Source organism: Nothoprocta perdicaria, unplaced genomic scaffold, assembly GCF_003342845.1.
Source record: "Nothoprocta perdicaria isolate Ctin4 unplaced genomic scaffold, notPer1 scaffold_76, whole genome shotgun sequence".
Taxonomy (NCBI): Eukaryota; Metazoa; Chordata; class Aves; order Tinamiformes; family Tinamidae; genus Nothoprocta; species Nothoprocta perdicaria.
The window spans coordinates 2,855,943-2,873,410 of record NW_020456043.1 but is presented as its reverse complement, the minus strand read 5'-3'; the positions used below and the strand labels follow the sequence as shown (position 1 = coordinate 2,873,410).

Here is a 17,468-nt window from a genome sequence, read left to right as displayed (position 1 = left end):
TTTAATCTGCAACAATATATATATATATATATGCATGATATCCAATGAACCCTATTAAGGACTAGTATGGCACTAAGGGGAGAAATTAACTCTTGGAGGCAGCGCTGATTTGAACAACAACAATAACCAAAAAAAAAAAAAAAAAGGATTCCCTATGGAACAAAATACTTAAATTATACTTTGACATAATTTAATGGCATTAGAGGGATATGTGGAGCACTGTGATGGGCTCTTGTGTTGCCACCAATCTCAGCAGGACACAGACGTAGATGCAGGTTGACTCTTTGGCAGCTTCCAACATCTTCTGCACGTTGACACAGTTCCACTGTAGTTGYTCATAAAAACTTGATAACTTTAATTATTAATATTCAGCAAACAGCACAGTGGGAGACGCCCCTGCGAGTGGCAGGAGGGCTCCACCCTGTGTGGTTCGGTCCAGCTGCAGAAACCCACATCACACAYGGTGCCAAGGCACCAGACACGGAGCCTCTCGGGCTCCTACGAGGCTGGATAAATCCACTAGGGATTTGGCYGCAGCACAAGGCAATACCTGGAAACACCAGCTCATGTATTTGCTCTCTGCAGGCAGTGCCCTAAGCCAGGCTGCAAGGGCTGCACGGGGAGCATAACTGGATGTGAAAGACATGCCTTTGGAGCAGGTGGCTCCACCGCTATCTCACCAAAGTGTGGTACTGCGGGTTAATTACTGTGACAAGGTGGATATTAGTGCAACGGGGAACAGTAATTGGGGAAACAGTGAGCTTTTCCATAATTTACCCTGTTGTCTGAAAACAATGTCTCAAGTAATTATCCCTCTTACATTTTTCCATTCTATCTCTGATAATAGGAAGCATTCAGCGTGGAAGTCTGTGCTCCTCTCCCCAAAGCCCAGCTCAACTCGTGCTCCTTGGCACCAGGCAGATAACCAATCAACTGAACGTGGAGTCAAATCCTTCCTGGCAATGAAAAACACTCGTTCCCGCACAAAAGGATTCTATACAACACAATGGCCRGCATTTAATTAAAATCTGCATTTGGCAGTAGGCCGTATAGGTCTCCAAGACGGTTTGCTATTAGCCAGCTTGGCCCCGCGCTCCGAGCAAAACATGGCAGATGAATATTGGCAGTGCCTGGAGCACCGGCCAGTCTGCAGTCCACAGCTATCTGCAGACGTGCCACATGATCAGCATCTCCTAGTGGTCTCTAGAAAAGGCCATTATCTGCATGCCTGGGGTTTTGCAAAGCTGCTCTTCAAAATACTGCATTTAGCTGAAGAATGGGAGAGCTTACAAATATACCTAAGGCCACTCTGCTCCCTTAAAAAGGGAAAGGGAGGATTTTCTTTACAGTGCCTCCAGATCTATCCCACGTGTCCTGGAGGGGGAATGCACCTTGTGCTTCTTCACACAGTTTCAAGTACATTTTAACTTTCCGGGAAAATTTCTCAGTTCCCGAACGAATGCCAGGCTGCCCTCACCTGCCAACAGTGATGACAGGGCTGCATTTTATGACTTACTTTCCTGGCCTTGTCCTCTGCCCAGCCAGCTACCACCCACTGGTTCTAGACCCCACTTGGCTCCCTGGCAGAGCCGGAGGGTCTCAACCTGCTCTGAGTGCTCAGGAGTGAAGGTGATGGCAGCAGGAACAGTGCCCACCATCCCACTGCCACCCTAAAAACGGCTCTCTCAGTGACTTCATCTGAGAAGTCCAGGTGAGATCAGGATCAAACTTCAGCCCTGCCAGAGGCTGAGGATCTCAGCATCATGGAGATGCAGATATATCCAGCTCAAGCAGCAGGACTTGGCAGCAATTCAGTGGAGCTTTGCTGCCAGCTTCTGAGCTGCAACCGCTCTGCAGAGAACATTGCTCCCTGCTGTGTGTGCCCGTCTTTGGCCAGCTGTCCTCATTCTCCACTTACTAGAATTTACTACATTTTGCAGGCACACCTTCATTGATTTATGGGCAAATCACTGATTTATGGGCAAATCTCTGCAAAAACCCTCCTTTTTTTTTTTTGAGGAATTAAATGATTCGTGCTGAACAACCTGCCCTGAGCCACTGCAGGATTCGGCAAGCTAGCTGAGATTTGGGGAGGAAAAAATCTCAAGCCAAATAGAGAAACCAGCACCATGAACATAAGATTAAAATCTCAAAATCTTAAAGTCTACCTTTAGAGCTGCAAAAAATGGAATAGTTCTGATCAAAGAGATCTTCAGCAACCTTTACCCAGTCTGACTGAAGACCAAAACTCAAGATTGTCCCACTGGCTGCAATTTGATTTATACCTCCTAMAGGCTCAAGCCATGACAAGTTCCACTCCCAGGGCTGGTCTACTGCAGCTGAAGATAGAGCAGATTGCCTTCTCCTTTCTGCTCTTCAGTGATGGATGTCTTCAACTTCTGGCTACGGGGGCTGGTCCTGTGGAGAGGCCTCCAAAGCAGCCGCAAGGAGACCTCAAGGAAACTGTAGCTGAAAGGGGCTGAGAGCTCCTGCCTACATTTGAGCTAAAATCAAGGACTCCACAGGTGCCAGCAGGCAGTGCATCGCTTCCGTATGCTTTTGTTTCTGCTTATTCTCCTTCTATTTAATAATATTTAATAAGTCAGTGACTTCCTGAGGCTTTGCAAGATGTTTTCCGATTCTAAGCACTGCGGTGCTCTCAGCTCTTCATGACAGAGCTTTGTTGTATATCGTGGAGACTGGGAGGGTGTAAAACACACCCAGGCAGCACTTACCCATACAAATTAACCTATAAAAGGTTTTAATTTCTGTGTCAGTGTACTGTTTTACTGCAAAGATTCACTTCGATTCACTTGCCTTAAATTTAACTAGGAGTTTTATATTCATTCCCATTTAGGCTCTTAAACGGAAAATAGAGTTTGGTTGATGCAGGAGCAGCTAAAAAAGTAATTTACTGTTCCTCCCACTCTGACATTTATTTTGTTATTTGTGCAGACTTTCACGGCCTTGCATTCATTTTATGCCTTTAAAACAACAATATAAAAGTGAGAACCGGCAAATAGAGGAGTTTCCATTTTGTGTACCTGCTAGTGTTGCCAATGAACACAGCTTTAAAGAMGAACGAGATAAGGTATTTACGGCAGGAATGACCCAGTAGCATTTCTCTTCTGAAAGGGCAGCGAGTGCACGGCCCAAGGGGGACATCTGGGATCCAAACCTGCCCCTGGCTCTACCAGTGCAAAGTCACCCACCTGATGGGCTCCTGGTGCTCAGGTCCTGACCCTGACTGTACTGCAAGCCTCTCATTCCCCTTCCCTGCACTTTTCTTTGTTCAGCTGCAAAAACATGTCATGCCAGACTTTGCTTCGCCCTCTCATATATTTTTCCTCTAGTTTCCTCCTATGCAATGGTTCTGTGGTCACACGTGCCAAATAATTCCCTCGCCAAAGCTGCACAAAAAGGAAGAACATGTTTCAGCACCAGGAACGGCCCACAAGGCGAATCCCAAGCTCCATGTACATGCCAGTAGTTTCAATTTGCCTGAACATGACGGTTTCCACCCAAAGTTGCCATCTCCGTTAGGAAACTCGGGCATTACAGAGAGAGGAGAAGGAAGCCTGGAGAAGAGAAGGCTGAGAGGAGATCTGATTAACATGTATAAGTTCATGAAGGGAGAATGTAGGGAAGAAGGGGCCAAGCTCTTCTCAGTGGTGGCCAGTGACAGGACAAGGGGTAATGGGGACAAGCTGCAAAATAGGCAGTTCCATCTCCAGGTGAAGAGCAACTTCTTTACTGTTAGGGTGCCAGAGCAGTGGAACAGGCTGCCCAGGGGGGTTGTGGAGTCTCCTACTCTGGAGCTCTCCAAAACCCGCCTGGATGCCACCCTGTGCCACATGCTCTAGGTGTSCCTGCTTGAGCAGGAAGGTTGGACTAGATGATCTSTAGAGGTCCCTTCCAACCTTGAACATTCTGTGATTCTGTGAAGCCTGGAGAAGACCAGAGCTGGTAACATTCCTCCTGAGCGAGGAYACCCCCAGCCTCAACCCCAGTGAGCAGCTCCTGTTGAAGGAGACACACAGCTCCTGGTGTGAAGCAGAACGGTCCCTAACAGTCCCTCAGCATCTCACTGCCAAAGCGGGGAGGAAACGTGTGAAAACTTGTCCTCACTTGCACGAGCAAGGGCGCAGCTTTGCGGGAGCAGCCACCCCGGCTCTGCCACCCCCAGCACAGACTCTCAGGTCACCACTTCTTCACAGGGAGAAGGAGTGTAGCCCAGGGAACTTMCGACGCAAACACGACACTGCGTTTCCCACCTAGATTTCACACAAAGTAGTTTTATACTCCMCTTGCTACTCTGAAATAAGAAAGGCTTTGCATAAGCTAATGGTGTCTCTGGAAGACTGGAAGAGAGTTAACTCTTCTAGTAAAGAGTGGTGTCGTGCCATTACGCTGTGTGGCATGGTGCTCTGCAGGGTCTACCCACTTACAACACTGAGAGCCATTATCTGCCCACAAAGCAGCCTGCAGAGCTGCAAGGAAGCTGTGAGAGTCTGCGATAGGCCACGTGCATGGTGCTGCTCCCCACAARGAACCAAATATTCTCTTTGTGGTGTCTGTGCACCGCGGATCCGTCACTCTGCTGCAAAACCCAGCAGAGCAATGCAGCTCAACCTTACCTGAAATGACGTTGGGGGGTTTATATTAACCCGGGCTTGATTCCAGTGCTGTCCCTTGTTTCCACTTGAAGACCATAATGGATTTTCTATTGCGGTCTGACCCTTTAACCGCAGGTAGACATTCAAGCTTCCTAAAAGAAACATGGAGAACATGAGTTGGTTGGGCTCCTGGGTGAATCAACAGCACAGAGCTGGCCAAAGCAAGAGTCCGGAGGGGGCTCTGCCCATGACACCTCCTAGGCTGACACCAACCATGTGTGCAAAGTGCCTCCTACTCCTGGCCACCACTGGGGCTTATTGACCTSACTTCTGTTCCATGTGGGTCTCTCAGACTGAGAGATGTGTGCAAGGTGCTTGTTAGAAGCTTTTAAGCTCAGGAAAACCACAGATTGGAGGAATGGACTCATGGGAAGCAAAGAATTGGGAATGCAAGGATGCCCCTGGAGCCATCTTCCCTCAGCATGAGTTGCACACGTTGTTCCCAACAGCTCAGGAAAGACTTCAGAAAGTCACAAGACTTTTCAGAGAGAGAAGGGGAGCCCTAACCCTATCCCTAACCTTGCAGGGCTCCTTGTGCCTTAGCTTACCTCTCTGCTTTGGACACAAACCAGATTGTTTTGGTGCACCAAGAAGGGAAGCAACCATCAACTTCATTCAGCAGCATTCACTAATTCACCAAGGTTTAAGCTTGGAGGCTTGGTTCCCTGCTCCTCCTCGCTGTACTAGCATGTGAGCAGGGCAGGGCTGTCTTCGTACTATGCAGATTGTGACATTTGCACTGATTTGCAAGTCCCCTCTGCCAAGCTCACGCAAGMGCTTCTTCTGTTCCTCATGGTCATCTAGGCCGTGAGGAACAGCGGCTGCAAAGCTGGAAGCAAAGCTCTCCCCTGGAATCAGCAAGGAGCCCGTTTTGTCCCGAGGAAAGCAGGCAAAATACAACTTCTCTTTGCACTGAAACCTCCCAGATCTAAAGCAGCTGCAGAGCGACTCAGCTCCCGCTAATAGAAACTTCTTTCCAGCGATGGCAGAGGTCAGTGCCTTGAAGAACACAAAGCTAAATGTGCAACGGAGCCGCCAAGGCTCTCCCGACGGCTCATTCCGCAGGGAGCCCAGGACGCAGCCACAGGTCTTCTCCACGCAGGGCCAGGGTGGGCAGTGCAGCACGTGCTACTCGCTCCTAACCAGCGCGGTGCCTTCCAAAGGCCGGGAGCAGCCCGGCGCAGAGMCCTGCCTGGGGAGCAGCCTGGCCTGCCCAGGACACAGGGCTGTCTAACARGGCTTCTTCTATAGAAGAAATACGTGAAGCTATGAATTATATTCCTTAACCTACTTAYAAACTATTTTAAGGGACAAACCATTTATTGGGAGAGATTATTTCTGTGGTCTGAAGGGAGGCACAAGAGGCCAACTTCTGATGCGTTTAATTAGATTGCAAAAGTTTTCAGCTTTAAAGTTGCTGTTCAAAATGTGATCGGATTTATGAGTAGGACAAGCTTTTGTCACAGGGAAAGGTAATATTTTTAGCTATTTAACTTCCAGTAGCAAGAATATTAAAAGGACTTCAAACAATGTGCTCTTATGTAAAACACATCCTTCAAACCAGGGGTATCAAGTCTACACCACCTGAAACACTGCATAATGATAGGGTTTGATTTTTCTGGCCAAATCGTTGTGTTGTAGCAACTCCTTTCCTAGACCAAAGTAATTGCTAAGTTCACAAATGTTCAAAAACTTATTCAAGTAGTTATCTCATCAATGGCACTGTTCACACCATAACCATGTGTTTAAATCATTGAAATTTTAGAATATCATAATTCATTATATATTTATTTTCTTTTCTTTTATACTGTCCTGATGTGAACAACCTAGTCATGATAAATTTCATATCTGGGGACTCAAAGTTTTTTTTTTTTTTTTAAGTTAAATAATATATTTATTGAATGTACATCCTTATGTGCTTTGTAAAGTTTTGGCAATATGAGGAATTAAAATATAGCATTTAATAGAGCTCTGTGTTCATGCAGTCAAGTACATGGCTGATGCTACTAATTTACTATTTTTCCTGCACTCTTCTCTTTAAAGACATGGAATAATTAGTAATTGTGTAGAAAGCTATTCAAAAGTGGATGATTTCAAAAATTAGCCAAATTGACAGTAACTATATTTTTGAACATTCAAGAACACAAGATAAACTGAGCAACTTCTGGTTTTGACTACCAGGGGTTCATGTTATATACAGACAAATTCTATCTGACCTGCACCACTAATGATCATTATAACCATCTTCATCAGCAGGTCAACTTCTTCATCAGAAGGGATTACACACGTCAGATCACGAAATTACACACGAGCAGATAAGCGCAATCTCAGCAAGGATGCTAAGGACATGAGGGCTCCTTAATGGGTAGCCCAGAAGGAAAAAAAAAAAAAAAAAAAGCACATTGGCCATATCAGAGAGATCATCCTTCTGTGGAGATGTGAGCTTCAGTGGCTGTTGGTCTCTCCCAACTCTACTGTGTCCTGGAAAAACATTCTGCTCCTTAATGTTTCTAACTTTGCTCTTCACTGTTATAGACCACAAGTACTCTTACAGGCTTTTTTCTTTCTCTTTTTCTTTGTTCTTCCCCATTAAATATGGCCTGACCTCATCACTCCTTTCCAATAAATAAGCAAGTTCTTGCTACAACTGAGAGTGAAAAAAAAAATTATGAAATGCGTTGAAGTGCTTAGCAGTGCAGGGGCAACTAACACAACAAACTGCACTGTGAATGCAGATCTTGGAAGAGCTGTGACTGAAAATGGACCTACAGAGTCACCTACTCCTACTGGTTTTGAGCAAACCGTGGAGCGTTTTTGTGAAGGACCCGAGCGCTGCTCCACAGCGCCCTGCTGCAGCAGCCAGCACCAGAGAACTGCTCCTGTAACTGCCTGACCCTGCCGCGAGCGAGCGGGGACTCAGACTGCTGCACTAGCGCCAGGCCAAGCCCCTGCAAACACCAGCTTTCGGGCTTCATGCTTTCAAGTTCCTCTGCTCAAAACCTCATTCCTATATAACACTAACAGSAAAAGTGTTTCTGCTCAGGAGCTGTCTGGTGAAAAATAAAAGTCCTTTTGGAGCAATTAGGACACTAGCAGGCACCTCTCCCGTCAGGCTTTGTTACATCCAGTCTTTGGCAGCCTTCCTATGTTTTTAGTGAATATAACTGGATATTTCTCCTGCTCTTTCTCCCAAAGTGAAATGACAAGGTCACTGGCTTTCTCTCACCTATGTGCTGTCCATACATGTGATAGTAGAAGCTGAAGCAATAGGCTGTGTTTGTTGCTCCGTAAGGATTTTTCGGAGCGACGCTGAAAACCGGACTAACAAGTCTGGCCTTTTCTCCCTCCAGCCTGGGCCGCGACGTTTCGATGTACATGTAGAAACCTGCGGGAAGCACAAGGGAGAATTGACAAGTTGCAGTTTTCATGCAGAAAGACACCAGGGCTCTTAACAATCTGGATTTACTTTTCACATTCTTCTGACACCACTATGGTTTCTGGGACATATTTGTCCTGCCTTATGCCCAAGTGTTTTCCACAGCTGCTTCAAAGGCATCTCTACTATCAAGAGTAAAATCAGGGTGGGAAGGTTAGCGCTCATAAAGAACTTCAAATCAATATGATGTTGCATATGCACAAGAAAAGAAAAGATGTTTATTMCAGGGTTCCAACTTCGGTCTCAAGGTTGCAATTTTTTGCAATTTGTTCCTATAAACAGGGAGAGGGAGGGGCTTTCTAAAATAAAGAAAAAATATCTTGATGGAAATCTTTCAAGGAACATATTCAACTGCCCGTATCAATCACAGCTCAAAAGCTCATTTTAAGTGAAAGGTTCATTTATCCTGGTCCTGAACTGCACCAATGACAGAAACAGTCTTTACTTAATCCAACCATGCAAATACAGTGCAATATGATTTTTTTTCCTCTTTGGTAGTGCAGGCAGAGGCACACAATAAAAAAGCATGAATTATTGCAGTATTTGCTCAATTCGGCACAATACATCTGACGCTTCAAATGCAAATATATAGTGCAGCCAGGATGGTATGCATCTGCTAACAGGAGCAGCAGATTGAAAATTACACATTTTAGGAATACCCAAAGTAAAAACGGGACAAAAAATTCACATTCTGACAGCCTGAGAGGCCAAGTTAGAATTTAAATGGCATAAAATAGAAGAATATTTCAAGATGTGCTAGACAGTTTCCCCACAAGACGGTAATTGATGAGCTTCCAAAATGGCACCACTGAAGCAATGCAAGACGCTTAACGGGTTGCGGATCCAGCCACACTCCTCAGCACGGGCCATCTTTTAGGAGTCCTTTGAAGCGTGACGATGCTTAGTGCGACGAGGAAGGCAGCTGGCTGGGACTGACTCTCCTGGATCGTGCTCTCGCCCCGGCAGAGCCCCGAGGCGAGGGCGAGGGCGGCGCAGGACCGCTAACACTCACCCTCCTTGGAGCCYGTTCGGTCTGCGTTGGGCCCCGTGTTCGGGGTATATTTTGTGTCTCTAGTGGCAGTGCTTTGTTTTGTCCAGTCAAAATTGTCTGTATCGTCTTGAGTGAAGAGGCAAATGTTGCCGTCCTCAAAGCCACAGTGGAACTCTCCTGCCAGCAGAGTAAATAACATAAATTCAGTGACGGAAACTATTCTGTTATTTGTCAAAGTGCCAATTACAATGAACATATTGTAGGACGATGCCCATTAACAGCACAAGAAAATATATGGCACATTTATTTTACACCAGTCTCTAACACTAAGTGCATGTTTTCTCTTGCAGTGACCTCAATAAAAGAAAAATTCAGAGTCATCAATCTGTGTTGGTGTTACTTGAATTTAGATTCAAATCTTAGAGCAGATATCCTATTCCCACAGCCAGCTTTATACAACAATGTCCCTTAGAGCCACTGTCTTCTCTTACCCAGCCAGCATTTCTAAGCTGAAAAGAGACAGCCTGCTTGTGAAACAAGAACTATGGGGAAAAGGGTAAGATCTGGGTCCTTTTGGTTTAGCGAGAAGAGCAGTAGGGATAAGAGTGCAGCAACTTTTCAAAAATAAAGCGCTGTTCCCCGGGGACGTCTCCTAAACTATGCTTAGTTTTCACTAGAGACAGTAAAGCAAGTAGTGACTAAAATAACAGCAAGGCAAATTTGAAGTAGAAATGAAGACAAGCTCTCTAAAAATTAGCATAGTGAGCTCMGGAAGAGGTGAGCTTCCCATCACTGGTTAACTGTAAGAACCAGCTGAACAAATACCCATGATGAAGGTGTAGGTCTGGCYGAACCCCTATGTCAGGACAGTTGACTGGATCATCTCCTGAAAACACCTGCCCTTTTTTTGGTAAGATTTCTGCTATGTCCTTGAGGTCAAGTGCTAAAACCTTAGGTGTGGAGCCYAAAAAGGCTGAGAAGAGGCTTAGGAGGAGCTTCTCTGGTGTTAAACCACAACTTGGTCGCTCGCACAAGTCAACAGCGCTTGCTTGCCAGGTTAAGCTTGGAGGACAAAGCAATACTGTYAGGCCTTGAGGACCCAGAGCAAACCAGGATTTCAAGGTCAAGTTTTCATCTCAGAACAGAATAAGGGCTCACATAGTCAAATGTGCCAGCGCTTAATTTCAGGCACATGAGCARCTCCTGCCGAGTTTACCTGTCCAACAAAGTCAATTGATTTATCTGGGCAAACGCGCGCTTCTCTGTTCTCCAGGGAGCGCGCAGCTGTCCGCACACGGTGTCACACACAGCCTGCTGTACGGGGGGACAATTTATATTCATTGTTATGAGAACTCTAACACCCATGTGTCGCCATGGGATTATTCATCTGTGTTAAACTGAGAAGGTGTATAAATGTTTGCAGGTTTAGGGTTTCAGTGAACTATAAATCCACTTAAGCCACTGGAGCTTCACTCTAAATCAGGGAAGACACAGGGACCCGGAGCTTAGCATGGGGGTGGATTGCTAAGCAAGGACGCTAGTTTGAAGCTTATTTAAAATCTTATAATGCTTTAGAGTGGAAAAAGCAGGCTTGAGATTCATCCCAGAGCACAAGGTGCATTAGGAGTGCTTGCCAAGCTTCATCATTCTGCTTCTGGCTCTGCAGCGACAGCTACACMAACTGGATCCGCTCCCCAGCAGTTAGCACAAAATACTGTTTTATAGAGCTGGGTTACCACAAAAATGAAAATCTGCACACACCGCCTTGCCTACTGCTACCTCAAACAGATTCATGCAATTTCTCAATAAATTCACTGAAGTTATTCCATCAGGCAAGAATACTATTTTCCAAAGAAAAATTCCTTAACTGGACAGCATGACTGATAGCCTTCAAGGTGGTGAGCCAGCTCTGGGACTTGATTGCTTGGATTTGAGTCTGAAAGCAACATCTCTGAATTCTGGCATGACAAAGAAGTGGTAATGCACGAAATAACTAAATACAGGAGCACCATCATAAACACTGCAGAGCAGAAATACAAATAGGGCTCTGACTGTGGTTCTCCTTGAGAGACAAGCGAATTAAAGAACAAGGCCACCAGGAAGACACGTGCTGTGGATGGCATCCAAAATCCCTCAAGAGCAAAGCCTGTCAGCGGATGCAGATTAATGGCTGCACCTCCTTCTTCATCCTCCAAATCAGGAAGAAAGTGTAAAGAACCCCAAAAAGCCCTTGAAGGACACAAGGATATGAGTGAAACATTTGGAACAAAGTGCCTCTCATCTCTGAGAAYATCTTTTCCATGATTCAAGCTCAAAAGCTTGTTTGCTTTAAACTATGTCTTGTGAATATTGGACTTCTCCTCCACCTACGCAAGCCTACCCCATAGCAAGGATGGGATTATAAAACTATTTATAGTTTTGGCCTCCATATTTCTCAGGGGAAATGAAGTCTATATTTCTCCTATGTTCTTCATGAAGAAACTCTGTGAAGTTTTCTTTTCATTTTAAAGCTGTGGACAAGATCCTACATAAGACAGGAGGTAACAAAATAACCTAAGAACTATAAATGCAGTCCTCACGTCAGGATAAAAGAATCTGCAAAATTTCATCAACAGCTTTTTCCTTTAAGATTTCTATCCTACCTTGGAGCTTCACATACTTTTCCTGTTTGATATTTCAACGCTTAATGTTAATGTTATTCAAATATTTAACTTCACGCTCATGCAGCTAATCCCATGGCTAAATCACAGGTTCACCCATGTGCTTGCTTTCACTTTCCCATTAATGCTTCTGAATGCTTCTCCCACAGAAATTGGGGTTATTTTTAGAACATTAGTATTTTCCTGCAGATGAAGTGGAGAGGTCCTGGGGAAGGAAGACGACCTGGAGCTATAATTTTTCCTTCTTCCATCCACTGTTGCATTAGCACCTTGGCAGAGCAAGAGGAATTGCACCCTTTAGCCATCAATACAGCCTGCACATAAACCAAGGTGGACTTGTGTAACCCCCAGTGAAAAAGTGAAACACTTGTCATTTACTTTTTCAGCTGTGAAGGATCATTGGTGTTGACAGTTCTTCACATGCTAGGAAGATAAAGAAAAAAATGTACTTACGTAGGTGTGGGTTCACAGGAGCTGGAAGAYAGAGCAAAAATAAAATTAGCACAAAGGGAAAATTCTAATTCTAATTCAATTCTAATTCACCTGGGGATGATTTAAGGAAGAGAAGAGCTGCATGCAAACCTGCGGGCTTGGTGCCTTTGTGCAGGAATGCGCCGCAAACCAAGGGCAGGAGGATTGAATCAGGACCCGAGGTTCTGCAGCACACCGTGCTCACCACTTCAGGCTGGATTTTAGCAGTGCTCATAGGTACTTAACAAATAACCCTTTTATAAGTAAACAGTACTATTCTTCTATTTAAAAAGTCTGTACATACCTGAGTCAAGGAAACAAGCAGCACTGGCATAATTCTCAAAAAAAAAGCCAATGACAAAAGCCAAAAAATACCCCCAAAACTCAACTTGCAGATTTTAAAGTTAGAGGATGAAAACAGATGAAAATCAATCCTGATCATGCCTACAGGTATCGTAATGAGAAAGTCCCCCAAGGATTAGGCTCAGATTGACTATTCACCCTACCAATAGGCCAAGACTAGCATGTCCAGTACTAGGCATTTGAAATCAGGTTTGGATGAGCACTGGAAGCCTACAGCCCTGGGCCACCTCTCGACAGAAGGCTGAATTTCAAGATGTGAACTTTAGGGAAAAGAAGGGCTCTTCTACCACGAGCACTTACAAAAGTGACATGCAGACAGAAGGTCAGCCCATAGTTGGAACTGCATGTAACTAATAGAAAATTAGAAATGAAATTCTGTCTCCCAATAACATGAGCACCTGGTAATGCCAGATTCCAGTACAGGAGGTGCTCCACGTCTCCGTGCTGCTGGTCACGAGTCTGGTTTATGGACSCAACCTCTTGGCTCCTGACCCCTGCTCACGGACTCTGCTTAGCAGTAGAGTCAACGTGGAGTGCTCAAAACAGCTCCAATTTAGCATTGACATTTTGCTGCCTTCTCCAAAATAAATGAATAATGATTTGCTGCAGTGCAATTTTCTTAAGAAAATTAGTCATTACATTATATTAGATAACCTCATAGCTTTTACTAGAAAATTACCTTTCATTCTCCAAGAAACATTCATTTTTGAGTGATTGAACTTGGAATTAGCCGAAATCGCTGGCAACTGCATTTAGTGGTGCTTGCTTTGTCACCACATGTAGGGACTCTYACGGAAAGTGCCACCAGTGGGAAGCCTGGAGTCGGGCTACAGGGACTCGCAGCAGAGCAAAGTGTCAGCTCACACTGACCGACAAAAGCAGAACGACCAACTGAAGCACGGGTAGGCTGAAGGTATCTAACAGTGTAAACTGGAGAAAAAAGAGAAAAGCAAAGGCCCCAAAGCCCCCTCTGCTACTGCAGGCTGCTATATAGGAAGGTGCAATTGCTCTCGGTCTCATTTCTGGAAAGAAAGGCGGTTGTGTGTGTGCAGCAGGCTAGTGATGACAAATAGGCAAAAAGGGAAAYAAAGGAGCTGATTTAGGGATCAAACACACAAGTTTGGGTTGTCTAGAAAATCTTGGCACCCAAGAGAGTTATTGCTGGTCTGCTCAGCTGCCTTGAGGCTAATGTTTGCTTTCAAGAGCAGAAGCGAGTGCCATGAATTGCCTGGGCTTGSTTAGAGCCAAGACATCCGATCCCTTAGGCTCAACACCCTCCTTCCCACCTGGAGGGAGTCAAACCCAACACAGCCCCAGCCTGCTGGCGATTCCACTTTGCAGTGATGTGCACCCATCTAGGATACAACACACACCTGTGTCCAGAATGCTTTTCCCTTAATGCTTGACCTTCTTTTAGTGCATTACATACATTGAAGGTTATGTACAAAGAGAGTCACCCTTCCCACAGAGTATTCCTACAAGGGACATTTGCTCAGCTGACACGGAACGCAGCCTTCACCATCGTCATGATGACCCCCATCACTAAAAACTGCTGCAAATTAAGCTTTAGTAACTAAAAAAAACGCTAGGGGAAGCAGAGTAAACTATTATGTTTTTTACCCTTGAAAAGTGATAGTTATTGGCAATTCCTGTGAGAACCAGAAGCTTCACTCAAGGTGAGGGACCCAGTCCCACGGATGGCTGAATGAACCATCCCTGGGTCTTCCTCACCTGCGCTACCTAGGCCTGTAAGCAGCTAGACACTCTTCTGTATAGAACTGAGGAGTTTCTACAGCTTTTACTGTTTGCTGTATGGAAATATGTAGTTCAACCAAGAAGTACTTGGCCAGYGTCCTCTGCCCATCACCGCCACAAGGGCTGCTTCTGTACACACCAAAAGAGCATCCTGGAGGCCTCTTTTTTCTTCAGAGAAGGGACCCTAACTTGCATGTTTCCTCACTGATTAACTCTATAAATATTTACACATAAATGTATGTATAAAACGGTAACTGTGCAGCTTCTAACGGGAGCAGTTGGAGGGTTTTACAGCCAGTTTGTAACAGGCAGACTGACACAGATTTATGCAAAGKGATGGAGATCACATTTGAACCGGTACCGCAGGACAGATCCGTGCTGTGCCGGCCCAAAGACCAGGCATTAGCGTTTCTTGAACTGCCCCAACCGTGTGAACTCGGCACAAGAACATATGCAGCCACCAACCATTTGTCAAGCTATGTCTGGCTCTCACTATCAGCRCTGCTCCTACTGCACACGCTGCTCTTTTCGCCAGCCCTTCTCCGTATGGAAGAGAAAATAATGCATGGAAAATAAACGTTTCCCCTCCAAAAAGCTTGTGCCCTCCCCACTGCCAAAAATGCCATCCTGAGTAGTACTTACGTGGCCTGTCTTTATAATAGCAATAAAGCAATGGAGTCTCTTAAACACCACAGGTCGTGTTCAAAGCAGGTTTTGCCTTWATTTTAAGGTATATATATATCTTTACCAACTTTTCTGAAGGGCTCGATTAGGGTACATTAGYGAAATCTGAGCCAGCTTCTTGCACYGCATAGGATAAATCTCCTGTCTAGTAARGCCAAATAGAAACAAGATGCCAGAAGCGTCTCGTTGATTATTAAACACTTTTCAACTATTTTGGAAAATCCTTTGTRTGGAGTTCCCACACAAAGTGCCACGCCACGACAGACAAGCTCGAGCTGTCCTCTATTTGCACAAAGCTGAAATTCAACCACAAAAGTTAATTCATTTATTAAAGGCAGAAGACATTGCTACCAGATTTAGCAGCTCTAATTACCATGTGTCCAATCTGCTTTTCACACTGCCTGCACTTTTTAAAAAAATGTAATGAAATCCCATTAGCCTGATTAAAGCTTAAAAAAAAATAAGGAAAAATGTTTGAAATACAACTTCTTACCAGCAATACAAATACACTAGCGTATTTCAAACACAAGAAAAAACTTTTTTGCCCTAAGGGTGATGAGACCCTTGAACTGGTTGCTCTGAGAGCTTGTGGAGATACCTTTGGAGACATTCAAAACTCAGCTGGACACAGTCCTGGACAACCTGCTCCAGGTGATTCTTCCTGAGCAGGGAGTTGGATCAAAGCAGCACCCTTCCAACCTCAGCGATTTTTCAAGATGTTAGATTGTTACAGGTTCCAAAAAATATACTTTTAAAGTGGTGGAGGGAGAAACACAGGCTGACACTGCTAGAATCCATGGTATCCTTCTCAAATACAAACATCCAATTAAAATTCTATTGAAATTATGAAGATTCTAATCCTTGSTTAAGGTCAAAAATTAAAAAAAAAGAGCAATAGAGAGGAAGACTAAAAAGATATCTTGATTCTTTTAAGAAGTTTTTACATATCTTTATTTTACTGCCCAGGCAATGTTTATAATTATTACTCCTATGTAGGCAAGCCTGCTGCTGTGCATCCCTCCAGCCCATTAACTACATTTCTCAGTTTCCAACATTTCCACTATAAGTATTGAATTTGCACTACACTAATACATGCGATATCGTTATTTTATAGTGGGAGCTATAACATCCTTAAAATTAGACTGGTAGCAGTCTGCTGGCACTGCTCTCATTGGAAGCATGTGGAGCTCGGTAAGGGAACCCGGCTTTTGGGTTATCTTATTGMCTACCATCTGGGTCGCAATTCCTAAAACTGTGAATTTGTAGGAGGAACAGCGCTGCCTATTGCTCCCTGAGCGTCCCCTGCACCTGGGGCACAAAATGCCAACAAAAACTTGTGGTCCAGGAGGAATTCCAGCAAAATGTCACAAAATGCCCATGGCATTTGTGCGGAGGAAACACCTCGCGGAGGAAACAAGCCCTCCTTGTGCTGTGATTTTGCTGTTGTGAACTTTGGAGAGATGCTTAGAAAACACTCTGCAAAAGGCAGAACCTGAGACTCCCCCACCAGCACTGCCAGCTGATCTGATGGTTACCGCAATGTGCAACTACGCTCTAATTGATACTTACATTTAATCTGATTTTTTCCCCCTCTTGGTATTAGTAGAGTGCTAGAAATAATTWAAGATAGAACCAAGTGGGGTTGAGCTCATCATTGATCATGAATAATTCTACAAGCTATGCATGAGAAATTTAAAATTTAACAAATGTATTCATTATTTTTAATTACTTGTCAGCGATTTGGAGAGTACTTGTTGGTCTGCAGGTTGCCTTTGGGCCAGCTGCTGCACGTGGTATCTCACTTTGGGCTTGCTTAGATGCCTGCATARCTCCAGTCACTGCTCTATCTACCCGCAGGAGCAGCTGGCCATATGSAATAATGTACCTTATCTATCCAATTCTAATGCACAAATCCGCAGCGCAACATGAATTTGGGGTGGAAAATATAAAAACGCTCTTTTATACCTGCATGGGTCTAGAAAGAATTACTATTTTTTTCATATGTTCTCATCCAGATAGGAATGCCTTAAAAATGCTGATCCTGGGGGAAAAAMAAACAAACAAACAAAAAAAAMCAAGTACTCTGATGATGCCAAAACACTGCTTTGAGTTCTCCACAACACCACATATTTTGTAGATTTTTTTTTTTTGAAACCTCATTGACTTCGAAGTATTTGGAACAAGAGCAAATGAGCAAATTCTTTATGCTTTTCCCTTAATATTTCAGGAAGAAAGATTAATTTATTCTTTTTTTCCTTCTAATTCATAGAAATTTCACTATATAYATATATTTTCCTTTTAGAGACTTTCCTTCTCTTTTGCTTGTGTTGCAAGCCAAAGCCAGGGCAGAGGATGCCCCTCCTGGCCTGTCGCAAGCTTGCGGCTGTACCTGACGGGTTGTGTGTGAGCTTGTGCCTGTACCTGATGGGCTG

The 17,468-nt window shown here is 44.5% G+C and overlaps 1 protein-coding gene across 1 annotated transcript in view; it reads right to left on the bottom strand.

The window, feature by feature from the left end:
- MDGA2 (MAM domain containing glycosylphosphatidylinositol anchor 2) overlaps positions 1 to 17,468 on the bottom strand; it is a 160,082-nt gene that overhangs the window by 1,814 nt on the left and 140,800 nt on the right. The window contains exons 12-15 of the mRNA XM_026051505.1: positions 12,217 to 12,280; positions 9,125 to 9,280; positions 7,903 to 8,061; positions 4,638 to 4,768 (exon numbers count right to left, since the gene is read on the bottom strand). Of these exons, the coding sequence (XP_025907290.1) occupies positions 4,638 to 4,768; positions 7,903 to 8,061; positions 9,125 to 9,280; positions 12,217 to 12,280 (510 nt within the window). The remainder of the gene's footprint in view (positions 1 to 4,637; positions 4,769 to 7,902; positions 8,062 to 9,124; positions 9,281 to 12,216; positions 12,281 to 17,468) is intronic.